The following is a 19206-nucleotide window of genomic DNA, read 5'->3' as shown; positions in this document are numbered from 1 at the left end:
AGTTAAGTGTCCCAAGCAGGAGGCAAAGGCATCAATCAGGCAGATCTTAAGACCACTATAATTAATATAAGACCCTCCTTCTCTTTTTGCATAATTTTACAAATATACTAAAATAACTTACACACAGTGCTAAATTATGGATTTTCAAAATGCTGGCACACAAAGGATCCTATTTTAATGATAAAAACAGGGGCCGGTGTTAGATCAAATAGATAACTACAGTACATGTAAGGATTGCTGCAGAGTGATATTTTGGACTGGGGTCAGTCTGATGTAAAGTCCTGTTAGCTTTGGAGGGATAATAACCACTCCACACAGAACGTGATTAGCTGAGACAATCCATGACGTTTATAATACAGTATTTTATTAAATACTTACAGAAGCGAGTTACTGCATTGTGCATTTGAGAATATCTAGCTATGAATTTCACACAAATGGGTTAGTCTATCATTGGGATCTCACAAGGAGAAGTATCAATCTGCAGGTAGGGCAGTTTGTTCAGAATGGCAGCAGGCAGCAAGAGCTCCAGGTGGGACTGGAAAAGGGGTTATATAGTTTTCAGTGTAAAAAATAGAAATTACAAATTCATGGCCTTTCGTCTGCTGTACTGCACACTTTCGTTGTTAGGTTTGCAACTGAAAAGGCCATGTAAGCATACATTTTGTTCTGGAAATAGATAACCGACATTTTTGATTGTATACAATGTTGACCTGGATTTCTTTTTTGCCAGGAGATTTCTATGTGAGGTTTGTAGAAAGCTGATTTATGAATGAACTAGATAATACAGGTTTTTTTTATGATAACATTGTACTTTATCATCAAATTCAATAACAATCCTCTTTAAATCGTGAATGCAAATGGTTTACGAAGCTACTGTTGTAATATGTTAGTTAGACCTTCAAGCAGCCATGTGGATTAACAGTAGAGCGTATCTCCTTCTCTTTACATGAAGAGTTGGAAAGTCAAATTCCCTCCCTGTCTATCATTCAGCATAACTTAATTTTATTTAAGCCACATCCCAGACAAAAATGCTCAACTGAAAACACACAAGACCCTGTAGACAGTGTAGGGATACTGAAAAAAATCCACTTTTATTTTAAGGTATTATATCACTTAGGTACAGAGAGGTGGCAAACGTTGGTTGGAAATGCCTGTCAAATGTGTAGTGTTGAAACACATTAAAAAAAATTGTTTTGTTATTACCATATTTACCTAGAGCATTGCAACAAACATTTTCACATTGCTAAACACGCAATTCCATTATTATTTGTATAAACACTGTAAGAAGAATAGAAACCACTGACAGGTCATGTGGTGGCAGAAGACAGTTACATTCAGTCACAACTACAATGATATTCAGCATTTCTTTTCACAGAATAATAAAAAAAGAAAAAAACTGGAATTGAAATGAATACATACAAGCTAACACAGCCAAGTCCAGTAATATGCATGCTATATATACAACACCAAAGTGTATCAAGCGCATTGCATAAAACTTCACTGCCAAATGAGGCATGTACAAGAATATTATCATGTGTAGAGTTCAAGGTAGCCGAACCAAGACCTTATGGCATTTGAAACTAGAAAGCTATTTGCTTATAGAGAAAACCATGCCAAGATTACCAAATGATAATAATCACGGATCTAATAATAGTGTTCAGTGTTTTGGGGAATGCTTTGAATGGCTTAAAATCATCTTCTATTGTGTACATCATTATGAAGGTGTCTACACATTTTCAAATGAATCCAGTTGTTCACAATAAGGGTCACACATTTTCATAGAAATTTTCAAGAAAACCTACACCCGCGCACATAATGAATCCTAACGTGCTGAAGCTAATTTAAAGTTACCAGTGATGTGGTGATTCTCTTTCAGACATATGTGTTGTGTAGGTGTTTCTTGTAAAATGTTCCTCTGCATAACCTTTTTGGAAACCAGTGAATGTAAACCAGCTAACTGCAACTGTAATCCAAATGTTTCACATGTTTTACCCTCGCGAAAGTCAAAATACGGTATTGAATGTCTTATTAGAAATCATTTGAAAACTTTCAAACCAAAATAAGTTATTTCAAATTCGCACTACCTCCCCAAAAAACAGCATTCTTTGAAGTGAATTTTAGCGTTTCACGCATATATAGACATAAGGATTAGCTGCAAAACACATACCATATGGCAATGATCTGTTGTTAATTAAAGCAAGTGTACAGAATTTGCATGCTAACCCATGATATCACAATGCATTGAATAAATCCCAAATACGGCTTTGCATATAATAATCCTGTACAAATGTGAATAAATAAAGCTTCTGAATTAATGTAGACTAGAGATCTGTTTAATAATGTGCTAGAAGATAAAACATTACATCTCACTTGATACAAGTTGCAAGTGTGTGATTCATCCCTTCTCTTGCTGGTGCAATCTAGAGCCCTCCAGATTTCAGGCGTAATAACCATTTCGGAAAATCATCTACTATGTTGATAGGCACATGTAGCAGAGTGTGTGCCAACGTGCAGGTACTTATCAATTGCCTGTGTCATGTCTCACAGAAGTATATCATTCTTTGTGACTGGTCTCCAGGGCATTAGCTCTTCAAGTTCATTATTTCTTTTTTTGATAGATATATTTTGCCCTAAAAACCTGAGAATTTAATCTAAGGTTGACAGTCCTGGCTAGGGGACATTTAGGAGATGGAACAAGAAATGTTGTTAGTTTCTTTACGGCTATACACCGTCATTTTAATTAAAATTTTAATTTACTGATGGGTTTCGATTTGTAAAGTAATTTGGCATTTGCAATACTCTTCTGGCCCATTATTAATGGTGGTAGTAAAAATATAAATGGCTTATTTAGAAAACTTAACACAAAGCATTTGAAAACAGGCTTTAAATAACTCATGAGTTAAAGCATGTGTGCATAGGGCACTACTGTACATACACATGTGATGAACACTTGATTTATTTGATCTTATTATCTAGTACGGGCCAAGCTTTTCAGACAAAGGTGACTAGACAAGGCTGATCCCAGGTATAAATGGAAGCTAAGTACAAGTACGTTTAGAATGGAAGGTAGCACTTTTATATCAATGTGTGGAATAGCCTACCAGGTGAGGTAATAGGATCTAAAACACCAAGAACATAAAACACTAGAATAAAAAAAACGATGAGATTCTGTCCTTTTAAATCAGATCCCCCAAGTAGGGGCGCAAAAAGATGTTCCCAAACTTTTCTTATGTTTTTACAACCTGTAACCCCCCACAGACCAAGTCACTGAAATACTGATTCTCGTAACACATGGTACCCCCAGTCTGGTAGAAATGTTGGCACCCAACTGTACTCACCCCACAACAACACTCACCTCTAAGTGTTTCATTGTACAGAACAGTATGGACAATGCACATAAAGGGAGGGAAGAGAAGTGGTTGGTCACCACAGTCACAGACTTGTCTTCAGTTTACAGGAATATTAAAAGGCTTCAAAAGCACATCCTCAAAAAGCATGTTACTATCTTTCAAGCTAGAAGGACTGGAGTATGTTATACTATGAACCTACCATATGAACCTACCAAAAAAAAAAAATCTTATTTTATTTACTGTTGCACTGTTGCAGCAGTTATGAAAATACAAGGTCCAACAGCTGATGCTGAGTCACAACAGGGTTTCTGATTGTCACAAAGACGGCCGGAGTGGGTGGCGTCAGACCAGAAGCAGGGAGTAAACAGACAGACAAAACGACTGACACTTAACAAACGGTGCACGGAGACAAACAAACACGGTGAGAACAAACACTTATCTTTACTTCTAATGATTTTAACTCTCCTCTCTCTCTCACCCGTTCTCCTCTTCCGAACACCCAACCCTGAGTGCAAGAAATGTGCGTCTATATATACTATTGTGCTGGGATTCAATTACTAATTAATTATTCACTTGAATCCCAGCACGTGAATTAATTCTGTGCAACCCCGTACTCACATATTACATTTAACCAGCACGTGAAGTGATTTGTGCTCTCCTCGTGCCTAAATACAAATCTACACTTTTTAAATACACGTGAAACACAGACCCGTTTATATCCCGTGTACCAATCTATACACCAACATTTACACACGCACGCAACACACAACACACAAATGCACACAGGGGCGGGGCGCATTGCCACATATACCCCCCCTTGTGCGCAGCACACATGGCCTCAACGGCCACCTCCCCCCTTAAAAACCCAGCAGTCCAGGACAAAGTCTCGGGCTGGGAAGGGAGGCTTCAGTGGGCCCATGGCTGGAAATGCTGTCAGCTCCCCTGCCGGTAGTGGCACGGCTGACAGCATGCTGGTCCCGTCCTGCAGTGAAAAAGCTGCGGGGGCAGGTGGTCCCCCGACCTCCCCCTTCTTCGTAGCCGGCAGCTCCCTCCTGTGGGGCTCCGGCCACAAGAACTCCTGCAGCGAAACTGCTGCTGGGGAAAGTGGTCTCCAGACCTCCTCCCCCTTCTTCGTGGCCGGCAGCTCCCCTTTCTGGGGCTCCAGCCACCGTACTCCCTGCGGAGGTACGGGCAGCAGAGGCAGCTCCTGCTCCTCTGCTCCGGGCGGTGGCAGAGGTAGAGGCAGCTCCAGCTCCTCTGCTCCTGGCGGTGGTGGAGGCAGAGGCAGCTCCAGCTCCTCTGCTCCTGGCGGTAGTGGAACCAGCAGGCATTCACCCTCTGCTGGTGGAGGTGGGACCAGCAGGTATTCACCCTCTGCTGGTGGAGGTGGGAGGGGCAAGCAGTCCTCCCACTGCGGTGGAGGTGGAACCAGCAGGTATTCACCCTCTGCTGGTGGAGGTGGGAGGGGCAAGCAGTCCTCCCACTGCGGTGGAGGTGGAACCAGCAGGCATTCACCCTCTGCTGGTGGAGGTGGGAGGGGCAAGCAGTCCTCCCACTGCGGTGGAGGTGGCGGAGGTAGAGGCGATGGGGCCGATGCTGGCCACTCAGAGGGAGGCTGTGGCGGTGCTGGCTCCCTCTGCTGTGGCGGCTGGGCATGTGCGCGCCGTGCTGCCTTCAGCAGCATAGCTAGAGGCTGCTGGGGGACACCAGCATCCTGCCCTTCTCCCCCCAAAAAAATTTCAGGGGGTTGAGCCTGTAACTCCTCCCCTTCTGGCTCTTGGGACGGCACCAGCAGGTATTCACCCTCTGCTGGTGGAGGTGGGACCAGCAGGCATTCTCCCTCTGCTGGCAGCTTGGGTCCTACGGCTGTGGAAGCCCCGACTTCCCTCTTTTTGGGCTGTGGACGCACCGACTCCTCCCTTTTGGGCTGTGGACGCACCGACTCCTCCCTTTTGGGCTGTGGACGCACCGACTCCTCCCTTTTGGGCTGTGGACGCACCGACTCCTCCCTTTTGGGCTGTGGACGTTCGGGCTCCTCCCACTCAGGCGTAGGACGTTCGGGCTCCTCCCACTCAGGCGTAGGACGTTCGGGCTCCTCCCACTCAGGCGTAGGACGTTCGGGCTCCTCCCGCTTGGGCTGTGGACGCTCAGGCTCCTCCCATTTGGGCTGTGGACGCTCAGGCTCCTCCCATTTGGGCTGTGGACGCTTAGGCTCCTCCCATTTGGGCTGTGGACGCTCAGGCTCCTCCCGCTTGGGCTGTGGACGCTCAGGCTCCTCCCGCTTGGGCTGTGGACGCTCAGGCTCCTCCCGCTTGGGCTGTGGATGCTCAGGCTCCTCCCCATAACTGCGGAAGGGACAGTGGGCGAACAGGTGATCCTGGTCGCAGAGGAGGCACCCCGGCGATGGCTTGTTACATCGCCGTGGATGCCTGGCCCTTAGGCGGCACTCCTCCTCCCTGTCCTTCACCTCTTTATCTGTCTCTGCCTCCCGCTTGGGCTGTGGAGGCAAAACCAGCAGGCATTCACCCTCTGCTGGTGGAGATGGGGACAGCAGGTACTCCTCTGCTGGTGGTCCTGCTACCTGGGCTGCTGTTCCGTTTATTGTTGCCTCCAGGTAGCTGAGGAGAAACTCCACACCTTCCTCCAAGGTGTTTGGGGTGTGTTCCTGCTGATAGGCCTCCCATCTCTCACTGTCCATCATCCACAGGGCCCGGACGACCATGGGCAGAGACTGGGCCTCCAGCCCAGCATTCTCCAGGAACCAGCCCCGCAGTTTGATGGCGTCTTCTGCCATTATATATATATATTTTTATTTATTTATTTTTTTTTTTAAACAAAACCCCTCCTGGTCTGACGCTTGGAGGTGCGGCTATCCCACGATGACACCACGTGTCACAAAGACGGCCGGAGTGGGTGGCGTCAGACCAGAAGCAGGGAGTAAACAGACAGACAAAACGACTGACACTTAACAAACGGTGCACGGAGACAAACAAACACGGTGAGAACAAACACTTATCTTTACTTCTAATGATTTTAACTCTCCTCTCTCTCTCACCCGTTCTCCTCTTCCGAACACCCAACCCTGAGTGCAAGAAATGTGCGTCTATATATACTATTGTGCTGGGATTCAATTACTAATTAATTATTCACTTGAATCCCAGCACGTGAATTAATTCTGTGCAACCCCGTGCTCACATATTACATTTAACCAGCACGTGAAGTGATTTGTGCTCTCCTCGTGCCTAAAATCTACACAAATCTACACTTTTTAAATACACGTGAAACACAGACCCGTTTATATCCCGTGTACCAATCTATACACCAACATTTACACACGCACGCAACACACAACACACAAATGCACACAGGGGCGGGGCGCATTGCCACACTGATACACTGCACATGTGTTAGTACAGATCTGGTTACTAGCCAAGAGGCACAGTTAGGCTACAAACAATAGCTAAAGAGCAATCAATCAGGTGATAGTTTAACTGACTGGTAGTCTTGATAACTAGATGCAGTTGATTCAATGGGAGAGAGGATATTGCTGTCAATACTGACACGCAGTTCACTGTGGTATGGTATATAAGGTTCCCACAAGGATTACTCGATTGAAAAGCCATAACTATGAAACTGGAAGTAGTTGAAACACCGTAATGCTGCCAGCAAGGATGTCTGCCAGCAACCTCCTCTCATGGAATGATATGAACTGGGACATTCATATAACTGAACGCAAAACCAAGAAAAAAATAGAATAATAGTCTGAGGAGAACTTAAGAGAGTTTTTAGTCTTAAAAGACAAATCTTTTGACAAGTGCCCATCAAAATATCCACTTAAACAAGTGGACAAAAAAGGGACTAAATCAGCAAAATGGATTCCACTTTTCTTTTGTTATTATGTAGATTTCCAATGTATTTCACATACAGCATTCATATCCATCTGATTCAATCCAGACTCTAAAGACACTAAAGAGGTCACTTGCTGAAATTGGTCCCCTAGAATAAGACATTTTATGAGGAAAGTTTGCTAAAAGTCAATTTTGTCCAGCTATGTACATTGTATTGTTTTAGACCTTTTCATTGCCACACCACCTTTTTTTTTGGTTTGGTCAAGATATGCCTCCCCAAAAAAGTATATTTCTAAGTGGGACAAAATGAAGCATTGACTACAGGTAGCATCAAGTCATGAAAACATTATCCATAGTTAGAGCTATTATGCGACAAATGCTTTGGACGTCATTTTTTTCAGAAGGGAGTGATCCAACACTTCTTGTGCATCAGATAGTAAGGCTTAGTAATGCAATGAACCACTAACAGCACACTCCTGAAGTAACATGACCATTTTACAATAGGGGATTACAGGAGTCAGGCAGTGGTGTAGATTAACCTTGGCTGGTTCCAGTTAGTAGTGTGACTTTCTTTAATCCCTAAGCATAACAACATTGATTACCCTCGACACCCAACATGCAGGTATCAGCACTGTTCACATCTGTAAGGAAAGGGGAAGGGGTAGTTTCAAGGGGTAATATCAAGGACTAAACCAAAACTTCCCCTCTCATTAGCAAAATCACATTTCTACAAAATTACTTTTTTTCTGTTTTAATTTTTTTTTTTTTGCGCATTTCTCATCTTATTCACTTCCTGTGTTTCATGAAATGGGAGTAACATGGAATATGAGAGTAAGTCTCAGGTAAGGTGTTATTTATTACCTGTAACACAGAAACTCTCGTGTTGTGGCAGGAAAAATGGGCTCCTCCTGAGTCAAACACAAAAAGATGAACAGCAAAATAAATCATAGAGGATTTTATATGAAAATGTTTAAAAAGTCCTATAGTTCCTTACTATCTAACAACATACCTTTTATTTGCTAAACTAAACAGCCATAATTCTGCATCCCTGTTTGAAAAACAAAAAACGAGCACAAGTGACATTAGCAGAGTTCATTTTATTAACGAAGAGTGTAGTTATGTGTTTCAACAGCAGTGGGTGCTTGTGCTTCAGTTTGGTCGAGCAAGTCAAGTACACCTGTCCTAAACTTTTTTTTCTGGTATAATGTACAAAACTGCCAATGTTATTCTTCATTTGAAAGCCTTTATTATAACTAGCATTATCTTATTTGCTTCCAAGCATGTTTTGTGTGTTTATAGTGTCAAGCAAGTCTGCACTGCAAAATTAATTAGCATATTCTAATATATATGCATTTTTCTTTATATTCTTTAACATGTATAATTAATGTTGATCTGTTTTTGTAAATGTTACAAGTCACCATTAATGTAACAGCCACATCCTGCTTTCCTGGTATTTGCACAATAAAACTTTTTGCTACAAGAATACTGTGACCTTTATAGGAAGATAGTCTTGGATACCAATGCTTATGATAACTGCAGCAGTGTCAAGCTTTCCAAAACAACCTATGCATTAATGCATGTTTCTGTTTTTGTGGAAAGAGTTCACTTTCCTGGTGCAATCTGGTGGAAGTACAAGCTAGCTCTCTCTCATTATATATATATATATATATATATATATATATATATATATATATATGTATGTTCCATTTGGACAAGCTGCAATGTTTTATGTACAGTGTATTTTACAGTAGGAGGAAATGCTATATTATCATTGTAATTCTCGTAATTGAAGTCCTTTCGTGCGAAGACCATAAGGAAATTTGTTAATAATTTCCCTTAAGAAATCTTGTGTTACTGGTTGAGTTCATTGGAAGAATTATTTGCCTGGAGGTTTATGATGAGTAATTTGGTTTGAGTACAAAAGCAAAACAAAGCATCCCAACCTAATTGCTATGCTCACAATGCTCACCCAAGATAACAAGGACTTAACTTTACTAACTCCCAGTGGTGACCTGATTCATTTGTTATAAACTGTAAACAACTGCAGCCAGGAACTGACAAAACTGTTACATGTTTGAAGGTTGGAGAAAAGCACTAATAAATGCAAATACTATGAAAACAGTATATTTAGGATGTTAATATGATTGTGAATTCTTATAGCTGTTTACATTTGGAGTTTGAGAAATACAGGGAGCGGTTCACTGTCATTCCTCCCTGCAAATTCCTCCTTTTTTTTTTTAATGATTTCCGACCATTTACAGACTGATTTTTCAGATATCGTAGACAGTAAATAATAACAGTTTATTGTCACTTCATTGTTACAAAACATGGAACTCATAACTGTGAAGTAGAAAATCCTGCTGTTTCAAATATTATAAGACAAATGTGTTATATGCATGATGAACCACTTTGTCATATTAATACAGGATTTGTTTCTTGAGTTTAACAATATTATCTTTTTCTGTATTACATTGCCCAGACGATAAAACATAACTTTTTCAGTATTAGTTCACTGAGATTCATTAAGAAGCAATATATCAATGTTTGTTTCATGTAAAATGATTTTTAACCTTCCATTTGTATCTGATTAGTGACTGATCAATAAAGCATTTGATTGCACACATTGCATGTGAGCCTGTCATCAATGCTGTAGTGCAGCACTTAAAGATCCAGTATCATAGTTTAACCTTCACAGCATTGTACTGTACATGCATTCTTTTTCAATTAGAAACCTTTTTACCTTACCTCCCATGCTGGGTTTTGATGTTCTCTCATTTTCCCAATTTCAGGATATTCAATTTACAGCTGAGAAGAAATGATGTATGCTAGTTAAATCAACAGTTACTATAATGGCCATAATAATAATAATAATAATAATAATAATAATAATAATAATAATAATATATTTTTAATTCATACTGCCACAATGTATATTTGTTTTTAAGTCTTTTTTTTTTTTTACTATTACAGTACCTGTACCATAAAAAATAAATTAGTGAATAAACAGTAATAGACAAAAAGACCAAGCTTCTGGTTAGGAAAAGGGCAAGTGGTGACATCTGAACACTGGTTCTGACCTAGAGTGGTATTTCCTTTTCTGTATACAATTACTGTTGCAGTAGGCAATTTTATGATCATTTTAAAATTACATTTTAATCATGTCTAAAATATAAAAATAAAGCATTTCTAAAAATGATAAGCCATTTTCATTCATCCCAGATGAACCTGCTGCACGTAACTTAGCTCGAGGAACTCTTGAGCGAGAATAATAGGGGCTGTTACTGACTTTTATTGTGATGCACCTGAGGCTCCTGACCAGAAAGAGTGAAGACGTTTATTCTGGAACTGCAGCCAAAAATGTAAACATACCACCAAGCTTCAAAAGTTCATCATGCTGAAAAAGTACTGAAAGTTATTTCAAGTGATCCAGGAAGATAGGACACAGCAAGGCCCAATACATCACGTATTGTTATAACTTACATGGACGTGATACTGGCGCTACATTTTTAACCACTTGAATGAAGATTAAATTAAGGGAACCTTTTTGACTGTTTTGAGGTGGGTATTCTGTGCCAGAACAGGTCCCTTGTTTCTTACTCATCATTGGCAATATCAACACTGTAGCAGGGCTCCTGGCTCAATATAAATTCCACTGCACTCATTAACAGCTTTTGGACCGCAGTCTTTCTGCCTCCTGATCAACAAAACATGACCTCTGTTACTGAGGGACAGAGTCACGATGCTTCAGAAGACTGAAGGTATCTGCCGTGTAGAATTGCACATCCTCACGTATGAATACCCTTCAGGTACTGAAATATGGAAGGAGCTCTAATCAGTTTTATAACCATCCTTGATTGGTGCTTCAGGGTGGTGTTAGTTATATCCATCCTGGTATTCTATTGAGAATAATGCTTTCCGACTCCAACCCATAACTGCGTTCAGGCAGGTTAATCATTGTAATAACTCTTTAAGAACATAAGAACATAAGAACATAAGAAAGTTTACAAACGAGAGGAGGCCATTCAGCCCATCTTGCTCGTTTGGTTGTTAGTAGCTTATTGATCCCAGAATCTGCTCAAGCAGCTTCTTGAAGGATCCCAGGGTGTCAGCTTCAACAACATTACTGGGGAGTTGGTTCCAGACCCTCACAATTCTCTGTGTAAAAAAGTGCCTCCTATTTTCTGTTCTGAATGCCCCTTTTATCTATTCTCCATTTGTGACCCCTGGTCCTTTGTTTCTTTTTTCAAGTCGAAAAAGTCCCCTGGGTCGACATTGTCAATACCTTTTAGAATTTTGAATGCTTGAATCGGATCGCAGCGTAGACTTCTTTGTTCAAGACTGAGTAGATTCAATTCTTTTAGCCTGTCTGCATACGACATGCCTTTTAAACCTGGGATAATTCTGGTTGCTCTTCTTTGCACTCTTTCTAGAGCAGCAATATCATTTTTGTAACGAGGTGACCAGAAAGGAACACAATATTCTAGGTGAGGTCTTACTAATGCATTGTAGAGTTTTAACATTACTTCCCTTGATTTAAATTCAACACTTCTCACAATATAATTCAACACTTCTCACAATATAATTCAACACTTCTCACAATATATATAAGGGTTTAGTTCCTCTTGGCAATGTCACACTACACACTATTTATTTATTTATTTATTTATTTATTTAGAACATACCGTACATATGTTGTAAGAATTAAAGATGCCCTTCATCGCATAGAGGCATGTTTTAATTTCTCAATGCCATGCAGTACTGTACAATCATGTGTTATCTGAAATATACCTCACTTTTTAGTTCTGATTATACCTTTTACGATTTTCAATTCTTCTTTGATGGTTCCACTCCAGATTATGAGGTTGGTTTTGTATCTGGGATAAAAAACAAAAAAAAAAAAAACAAAACAAACAAAAAAAACGTTTTCTGTTAAAGCTTACCTTTTTATTTTCTGGTATACTGCATCAGTGGAATATAAACAACAGTCCCTGTGTTCTAGATGCCCCCAACATCTGTATGCAGTTTATTTCACAGGACAGATTCAATGTTGCCATCATAACTCAGAACAAATACATAATTTGAACACCTTTCTACTGCATATGGCAGCATTAAAATTCATAAATATAATTTTCACCAATTAAATATTACATTTTTGGAGTAGGCTATTTGTTTTTCTTTAGGAGGTAGGGTTTGCCTGTAACTGGTTTTGCTGCTCATTCGATTGCTGCAGTGCACACTGTCTTACAGGTTGGCAATAGCCCTTATTTATGGACTCAAAAGCAGATGTAAATTGACATCTCCAGTCTTGAGGAATAAACACCTTAGGGATGCATAAGAAAATTAAAAACACAACTGAAGCTGGACTTAAAGCCTTTTCAACACAGGAGCCAATTCAATTAATAAATGTGCGTGTGGATATTTATTGCCTAGAGATTCAAAACACTGTATTACTTAAAACATTCTAGGGTGGTAATTATACTACTAATTGAGCTACCAAATATATAAGCACATTTATTGAAAACCTTTCCATTTTACACAGAATGAGATACACAGTATGATAGTATACTGAATGGATAATTACTGGCTCATTATGCATTAATATGAAACAAAACCCATGTGTACAGCGTGTTATGTACAGTCTATGTGGGTGTATAGTACGGGTTTGTGTACCAGTGCTGTATATACAGACATCAATAAAAGTCCACTGGATGCAACCAGGTATCAGATATTATATATGTCAGCTGCTATTCCAGTATACATGAGACTGGTGCCTTACAGTATCCAGGAAACCAGTTAATGTGGCCAGTGGAATAAAAGCAGAAAACGTTGTGAGCTCACCTGATGTGGTTGACTAATCTGTCAGTTTCAGGGGGAAAAAAAGCCAGGATCTGTCTCAGAAATAGTACATCTCCAGATTGAATATGCTTCAGTTATATAATTCTTCCACAAATGTTAAAACAATATAGATATGTAGCTTGTGTTAGTTATACATAGTGAAAATATAATATATGAATACATTCACTAACAAATATATAATGGAATACTAATAATTGTGACAAATTCAGTATTTTTACACCTGGCATTACACAATCAAGATTCCAAAAGTATGTGTATACCTTGTCTGTTTGTTTTCTGATAACTATGTGTGTAATCTTAAATATCTCTGAAATATGTGAATATGTAAAAATATGTGTTTAAACATAAATAGAATTGACACTGACATGAGACACTGGAATATGCTGATATTTGAATGCAAGTATAAATTCATTCTTTGTCCTTATTTTATGGTGAGTTTCAACTGAAACAAACTAAGTAGGCCCACATATGTTTTAAGATTAAACAAAATACAGATTATTGTAGATATTCCATTTTTTAGATTTTTTTGTACTTTTCCATTTCGCTGAAAAGTAGGAGTTATTTCTGCAGAGAATAATCGTCAGCACAACTTTCTCTTTTTTTGTGAAGAAACTTCCCTTCTCCTGTTCTATGGGTCATTTGCATAGCTGCATCTCCGCCTTTATCCCATTCATGCCCTCTTTGCAAAAAGCATATCTATTCAAAAGGCATTTAGTCCATTTCTTTCTTGGCCGGTAAACCTATTCATCAATTGTTCTGCCTTGTAGATTGCATTCTAATGCTAATCTGGCGTGTTAAATGTCTTTTTGTTCGCCTTTCACCGTTTTGTCATTCAGTTTATCCAGTTTTGGTCACCCATTTTATTTATTTATGCGCCTGCCTCTATTCATGTGCTCATGTATTTTTTATTATGTTGTTTCACTGTCATGCAGTGTCAACTCAGTCTATTCAATGGGGGCTACTTGAAGGGCTTGGAGGGACAAAGCGTGTACACATTGCACTGCTATTCACTCTGGCCAGCTGGATCGGCTGAAAAAAAACCCCAAAAAACCTTGTGAAAAGAAATCCTCCACAATGGACACAGAAGAAGCGCACAATGCTAACAGTTTTCCAAATACCACTGATTGCTTTGCTCACAATGAGGAGAAAGCCGCCGCTTTTTGCTGAGCTCCACTTCAACAAACAACACTCTCACAAAAACCTCGCAACCCTTGTTTTGTTCCCAGACAAAACCTCCTCGACTGTCTAAACGCTCCCACTGAAGGGAAAAGGGAGTTCTTTTCAGTTTCCTCTATTCTTTTTCTTAAATAAAAAAAGAACAGAGAAAACGAGGGAAGCGGTCACCGAACTGGTAGAATAGGTTCCATTATGAACCCGCTGACCTATCGAGTGTTGTGAATGGAAACTGTAGATTTTATGAATCACCTTCATGACGTCCCATACAAAGCAAATATATAACACAAAAGATAATAACTTGTTTGGTCAAAGTATAATACAAAATTGACCACACGGGTCACATTACTTAGGCATATTCACTAAGGTAATAATTGGCTTTGTAAGTTACATAACAATTTGAAAATGTAGATGTTGCAGTTGTAGCAACTACTGAGGTAGGCCTAACTTACTGGTTGACTACTCATATAAATGCCTGAAAAACAACACACACACACACACACACATATTATATATATATATATACCATGCTTTTATACGCTTTTGGATGTTGTTTCGATGGTTATAAAACCTTGAATTTAAGTGCATGACGCTACAGATGAATTAGAGGAGATATCTAAAAAGCAGACATTTATATATTTATACAAAAAAAAACTATATATACTGTATACATTTAGCGACGACGTTAATAAACAAAATGAAATCACACATTTTATATGATTTTAATTGCAGTCCAGCCTTCGTGAAGGGTCAGTTATGATTTGAGCGTAAGGTTATTTACAAGGTGAAGCAGTAAGTTCTGTGAAGAGGTGTTCGGATGTTACAAAAGGGAAATGCTGACTGAGAAAGGGTTTAATTAACCGTGTCGGAGATAATTATCCCTGGACAGTCGAAATTAGTTTTGCATAATCGCTCAGATCCATATGAATTAACTTTTTAATATCACTTAACACTAGAAATAGCTGGATTTGCTTAATTAATTTAATGGCTTGTTTGTTCTATCTATCCCCATAGCTTCCAGTGTTTTGTTTGTTCAATGTGGAACGGTCCCAAAACGTTGAGTATTTTATTTAGCAGGCATATCGTATAAACTGCAACATTTTGAAAACCCTGCATATTTTATATTTATTAAGTCATTGTAGTCTATTAACATTGGCTAAAATGTGTCAATTCGTCTTATGCTGGAGTTAATTACGTAATGGTTTTGATGTGCTGAGAACTTCCATAACGTAAGCAAGGACGGGAAGACGAGGGGCACCTTCACGTCACTGAACCAAACACAAGGATAAGTAGAGAAATTAGTATTACACTAACAAGATAGTGGCAAGTCCATTCAGGGCCTTTTCAAAATGTTACCAGAAATCAATGCAATACCTGTTCTCCTGAACTGTACCGATGTGTTCAGCGATCTCCCTGTCTGCTGTCCACTGAATACTTAAAATGAAAAAGAAACAACGACTCTGTTTTTTTTTTATCTTCCTTCCTATTCACGATTTAAAATGTGATAGATCAGGTTTTTGGCTTCCTAACAATGGCTTACTTTAGATTTCCTAGTAATACTATTCAAAGCTTGAACAAAAGCAGCCTTTGGAGGATACACTTACACCTGGACCAAGCACGTAAGGGCAATTCAGATAAAAAATCTTGTCAGCAATTCAACAAGAACTAGAGATTCTTTTTTTCCGTTTATTCGCTTCAGGCTTTATTATAACCCTTTGTTCGACAAATTAACACCATATCATTGAGATTGTAATTTTCAGCGATGTAAGCGTCCAGTGTTAAGTAATACACAAACCACCAACTTCAAAAGCGAGAAAAAAAACATCTTTCCCTTTTTTATATCACATAAACCCCAATGAGCATGGCTTTCATTTAGCATCAGCTAAAATATACACATTTTAGAGGAAATGAGATAAAAAAACGTACATTGATTAATCCTTTGGGTCTGTTCCTTTTCAGTTTTAATAAAAAGGCAACCGGCTCTTTGCAAATCAAGGTTAAATATGGTACACGCTATAAGCACTTCAAGTTCATTATGCAGACGTTACTAAAGGACAGATCATGCCCTTATTAAAACAAAAGGTCACTATGATGTTCAGCTAAACAATAAATATACAAACATCTATAAAACAGTTATATGTAAGTTACCATGTTTACTGGATGCCAGTGTCACGTACACATGTAAGCCAACCAAGTAAGGGTTTTAGACAGAACATTTTCTAACTGGAACAATAAAGTAACAAAATATCCCTTTACTACCGATCCATATTACAATTTACAAGTCGTGCCTGAAAACGCTATAATAAACAATATCAGCTTAGTTTCTGCTAGGCAAGGTTAGTTGTTTAGTCCACGTGCATGATATTCACAAATTGTACAGTTAGCGGCATGGTGTTAGTCTTTTTTTTAATATATATATATTTAAAAAGAAAAAAAAGAAAAAAAAAACTCGAAGAAAATCGTATTTGACAGTCTTTATCAGCCGCCGTCGCTTACGTGATCTCTTAAATCCATTCTACATGTGCTTGTACAACAGGTAGTAATCGAATAACTTACTCGTTTTTTCAAATGTTCTCATGTCATAGTCCTTTTTTGTCTAGCACATATCGCACACTGTTCTTCTGTCCAAAGAATCATCGGAATTTACACAAGAGTTCTGCATGTGAAAACATTAAATAAATACTTCATTTTGTTCAGATTTTTGTCAGGTGAAGGCTGTAAAGCAATATACATCTGTAGTGTTTTCTATTAAAAAACTGCCTTTCATAAAGGCATGAATGTTGCGTGCGAATTGAGATTATGAACCGTTCTAGTATAGTTCTGATCCATATGGTTCGGTTATTATCTACACATTCTGGAATTGTGCAGGAGATTGTCTCAGATTAAAAAAAAAAAAAAAAAAAAAGTTTAATGATCAAAAATTATGAAAAGAAGCATAAACAATTTCTAGGCAAGTGCTTGTTGTGTTTCTACAATATTTTGTATATTATTTAATACTTTTGTCACAAACAAATTCATTACAGTACAAGATTATAATTGACTTTTGTTTAGCTTTAGAAAATATTCTACAGCCAACCAATTCTAGATTGGGTCAGATTCTCAATTTGCGCGCAACATTCACGTGACATTAAATGATATCACATGTCTATATTTGTACATGCATTTAATAAACTTTCCTTCTAAATATATTTACACATTTATACAGTTTTTTTCCTCCCAAGATGTCATAAAGCAGCTGCATAGGCAGGGTACGGTTCTAGCTGGGGTTTGCCCATTCCAGGTAGTAAGATGTAAGCTAGAGGTGGTTGGAGTCCCGGAGAGGGCCAGCCGCTGCAGTTACAAGGGATCATGTAGCCAGGATTGCTTGGGGAAGGATGCGAGTGAGTGTGAGTATGGGTCCCACTACCGATAGCACCTGCCCCGGAAAAAGCTGTTCCTCCACTGGGGTACCCCAGAGGGGACCCGTATGGAAATGAGTGTGGAGAGATATCTGTCATCTTCGAGCTCAGGTCGAAAAACGAGTATGGATTCGAGGCAGCTGCTGGGTTGAAGAATACTCGGGCTGCTGCTGCCGCCGCTGCCGCTGCTGCCTTATCCGGGTTCGCAAGTAAGGAGTCCGCCAGGGTGCCCCCGTGTAAGCCGCTCGCCTTTAACCCTTCGTGATCGCCCAGGCTGTAGGGTATCGGGAAGGCAAACTTGTCTTTTTTTATTAAAGTCTTAGGTTTCCGTCTAGGTCTGTATTTATAATCGGGGTGTTCCTTCATATGCATAGCCCGCAGTCGTTTAGCTTCGTCAATAAATGGTCTCTTCTCAGTCTCTGTCAGAAGTTTCCATTCAGCTCCCAACCGCTTACTAATTTCAGAGTTGTGCATTTTAGGATTTTCCTGAGCCATTTTCCGGCGCTGAGCTCTCGACCACACCATGAAAGCATTCATGGGGCGCTTGACGTGATCCATCGGTTTAGACATTTCAGAGTACAACAAGACACTTTCACTGGACAAGGTACAGAGTCTTCCGGAACCTGCCGCGATGTTTTCACTTTCCCTCAGGGCTTTTCTGTTTTCCAGTAAAAGTAAAATCAAACCCGTTCACTGAAACCTGTGTTGTTAATGTTGCCGCTTGTCATTAAAGTGATTGCTTTTTAATCACCCCCGCCACACACACACATATATAAAACACGTTAAATGCGTAGGCTACAGAATTAATAAAAGTGCTGTGTTCACTTACTTCAGCATAAGTTCTTCATTACGCAATTGCATTTTTTTTCCTTTCGACCAGTAAACACAGTGATGTACAGTACTCTTAAGACCATAACTTGTAAACAGTTATTTCTGGTCCAATTTCGACCTTTCTTCACTTCAAGAAGTTACAGTCAAAAAACTCAGAGAAAACGGAAATATTTTTTGTTTTGTTTTGTCAGAAACCAAGTGTGTCAGATAAAGTATCTTATGTTTTACGTTGTCGTCCTCTTTCCAAAAGGCTGTGTTGTTTTTGCGCCACTCGAATCGATTTTTCCCTGTTGTCAATGTGTATTAACAGATCAGCTCCTGTATCCAGCATTAAGCAAAGTGGTTGGGAACTCGACTGCCCCATGTGAAATAGGACTCACTTCAAAGAACATAGCGTAAGGGTCCTCTGAGCATGCGCAGTGCTTCCCACGCAAACTGCTTCCCACAAGCCTATTCTGAATAAATGTTTATCCAATGCTGGGTAAGACAACCGCACTAGACAACACTTTCCTTTCATTTCGATTTGTAGTCTAAGTCTTAGTCTAAAAAGGTTATTAACATAGTTTATAAAGACAAACAAGTGGCGTTTGGCCCTTGAATAAAGTAAAGCTGATAAAGTTTAACCAAAACTTTGCCGGTAAGGTTATGGTTCATTTTATGTATTTAAAAACGTTGCCATATATATATATATATATATATATATATATATATATATATATATATATATATATATGGGGTGCTATGTGTAAA

The 19206-nt window shown here is 39.3% G+C and overlaps 1 protein-coding gene across 1 annotated transcript; it reads right to left on the bottom strand.

Annotated features, from left to right (window-relative positions):
* Positions 1–16171: 16171 nt before the first annotated feature.
* On the bottom strand, positions 16172–18806 carry LOC117406634 (transcription factor Sox-21-B). The gene has a single exon (XM_034922564.2). It carries the CDS (start codon positions 18193–18195, stop codon positions 17452–17454), a length of 744 nt encoding a protein of 247 aa, XP_034778455.1. The 5' UTR covers positions 18196–18806; the 3' UTR covers positions 16172–17451.
* Between the last annotated feature and the right edge of the window lie 400 nt (positions 18807–19206).

This window comes from Acipenser ruthenus, chromosome 8 (assembly GCF_902713425.1).
Source record: "Acipenser ruthenus chromosome 8, fAciRut3.2 maternal haplotype, whole genome shotgun sequence".
Taxonomy (NCBI): Eukaryota; Metazoa; Chordata; class Actinopteri; order Acipenseriformes; family Acipenseridae; genus Acipenser; species Acipenser ruthenus.
The sequence above is the reverse complement of the archived record's forward strand: the minus strand, read 5'-3'. Positions and strand labels throughout refer to the sequence as shown.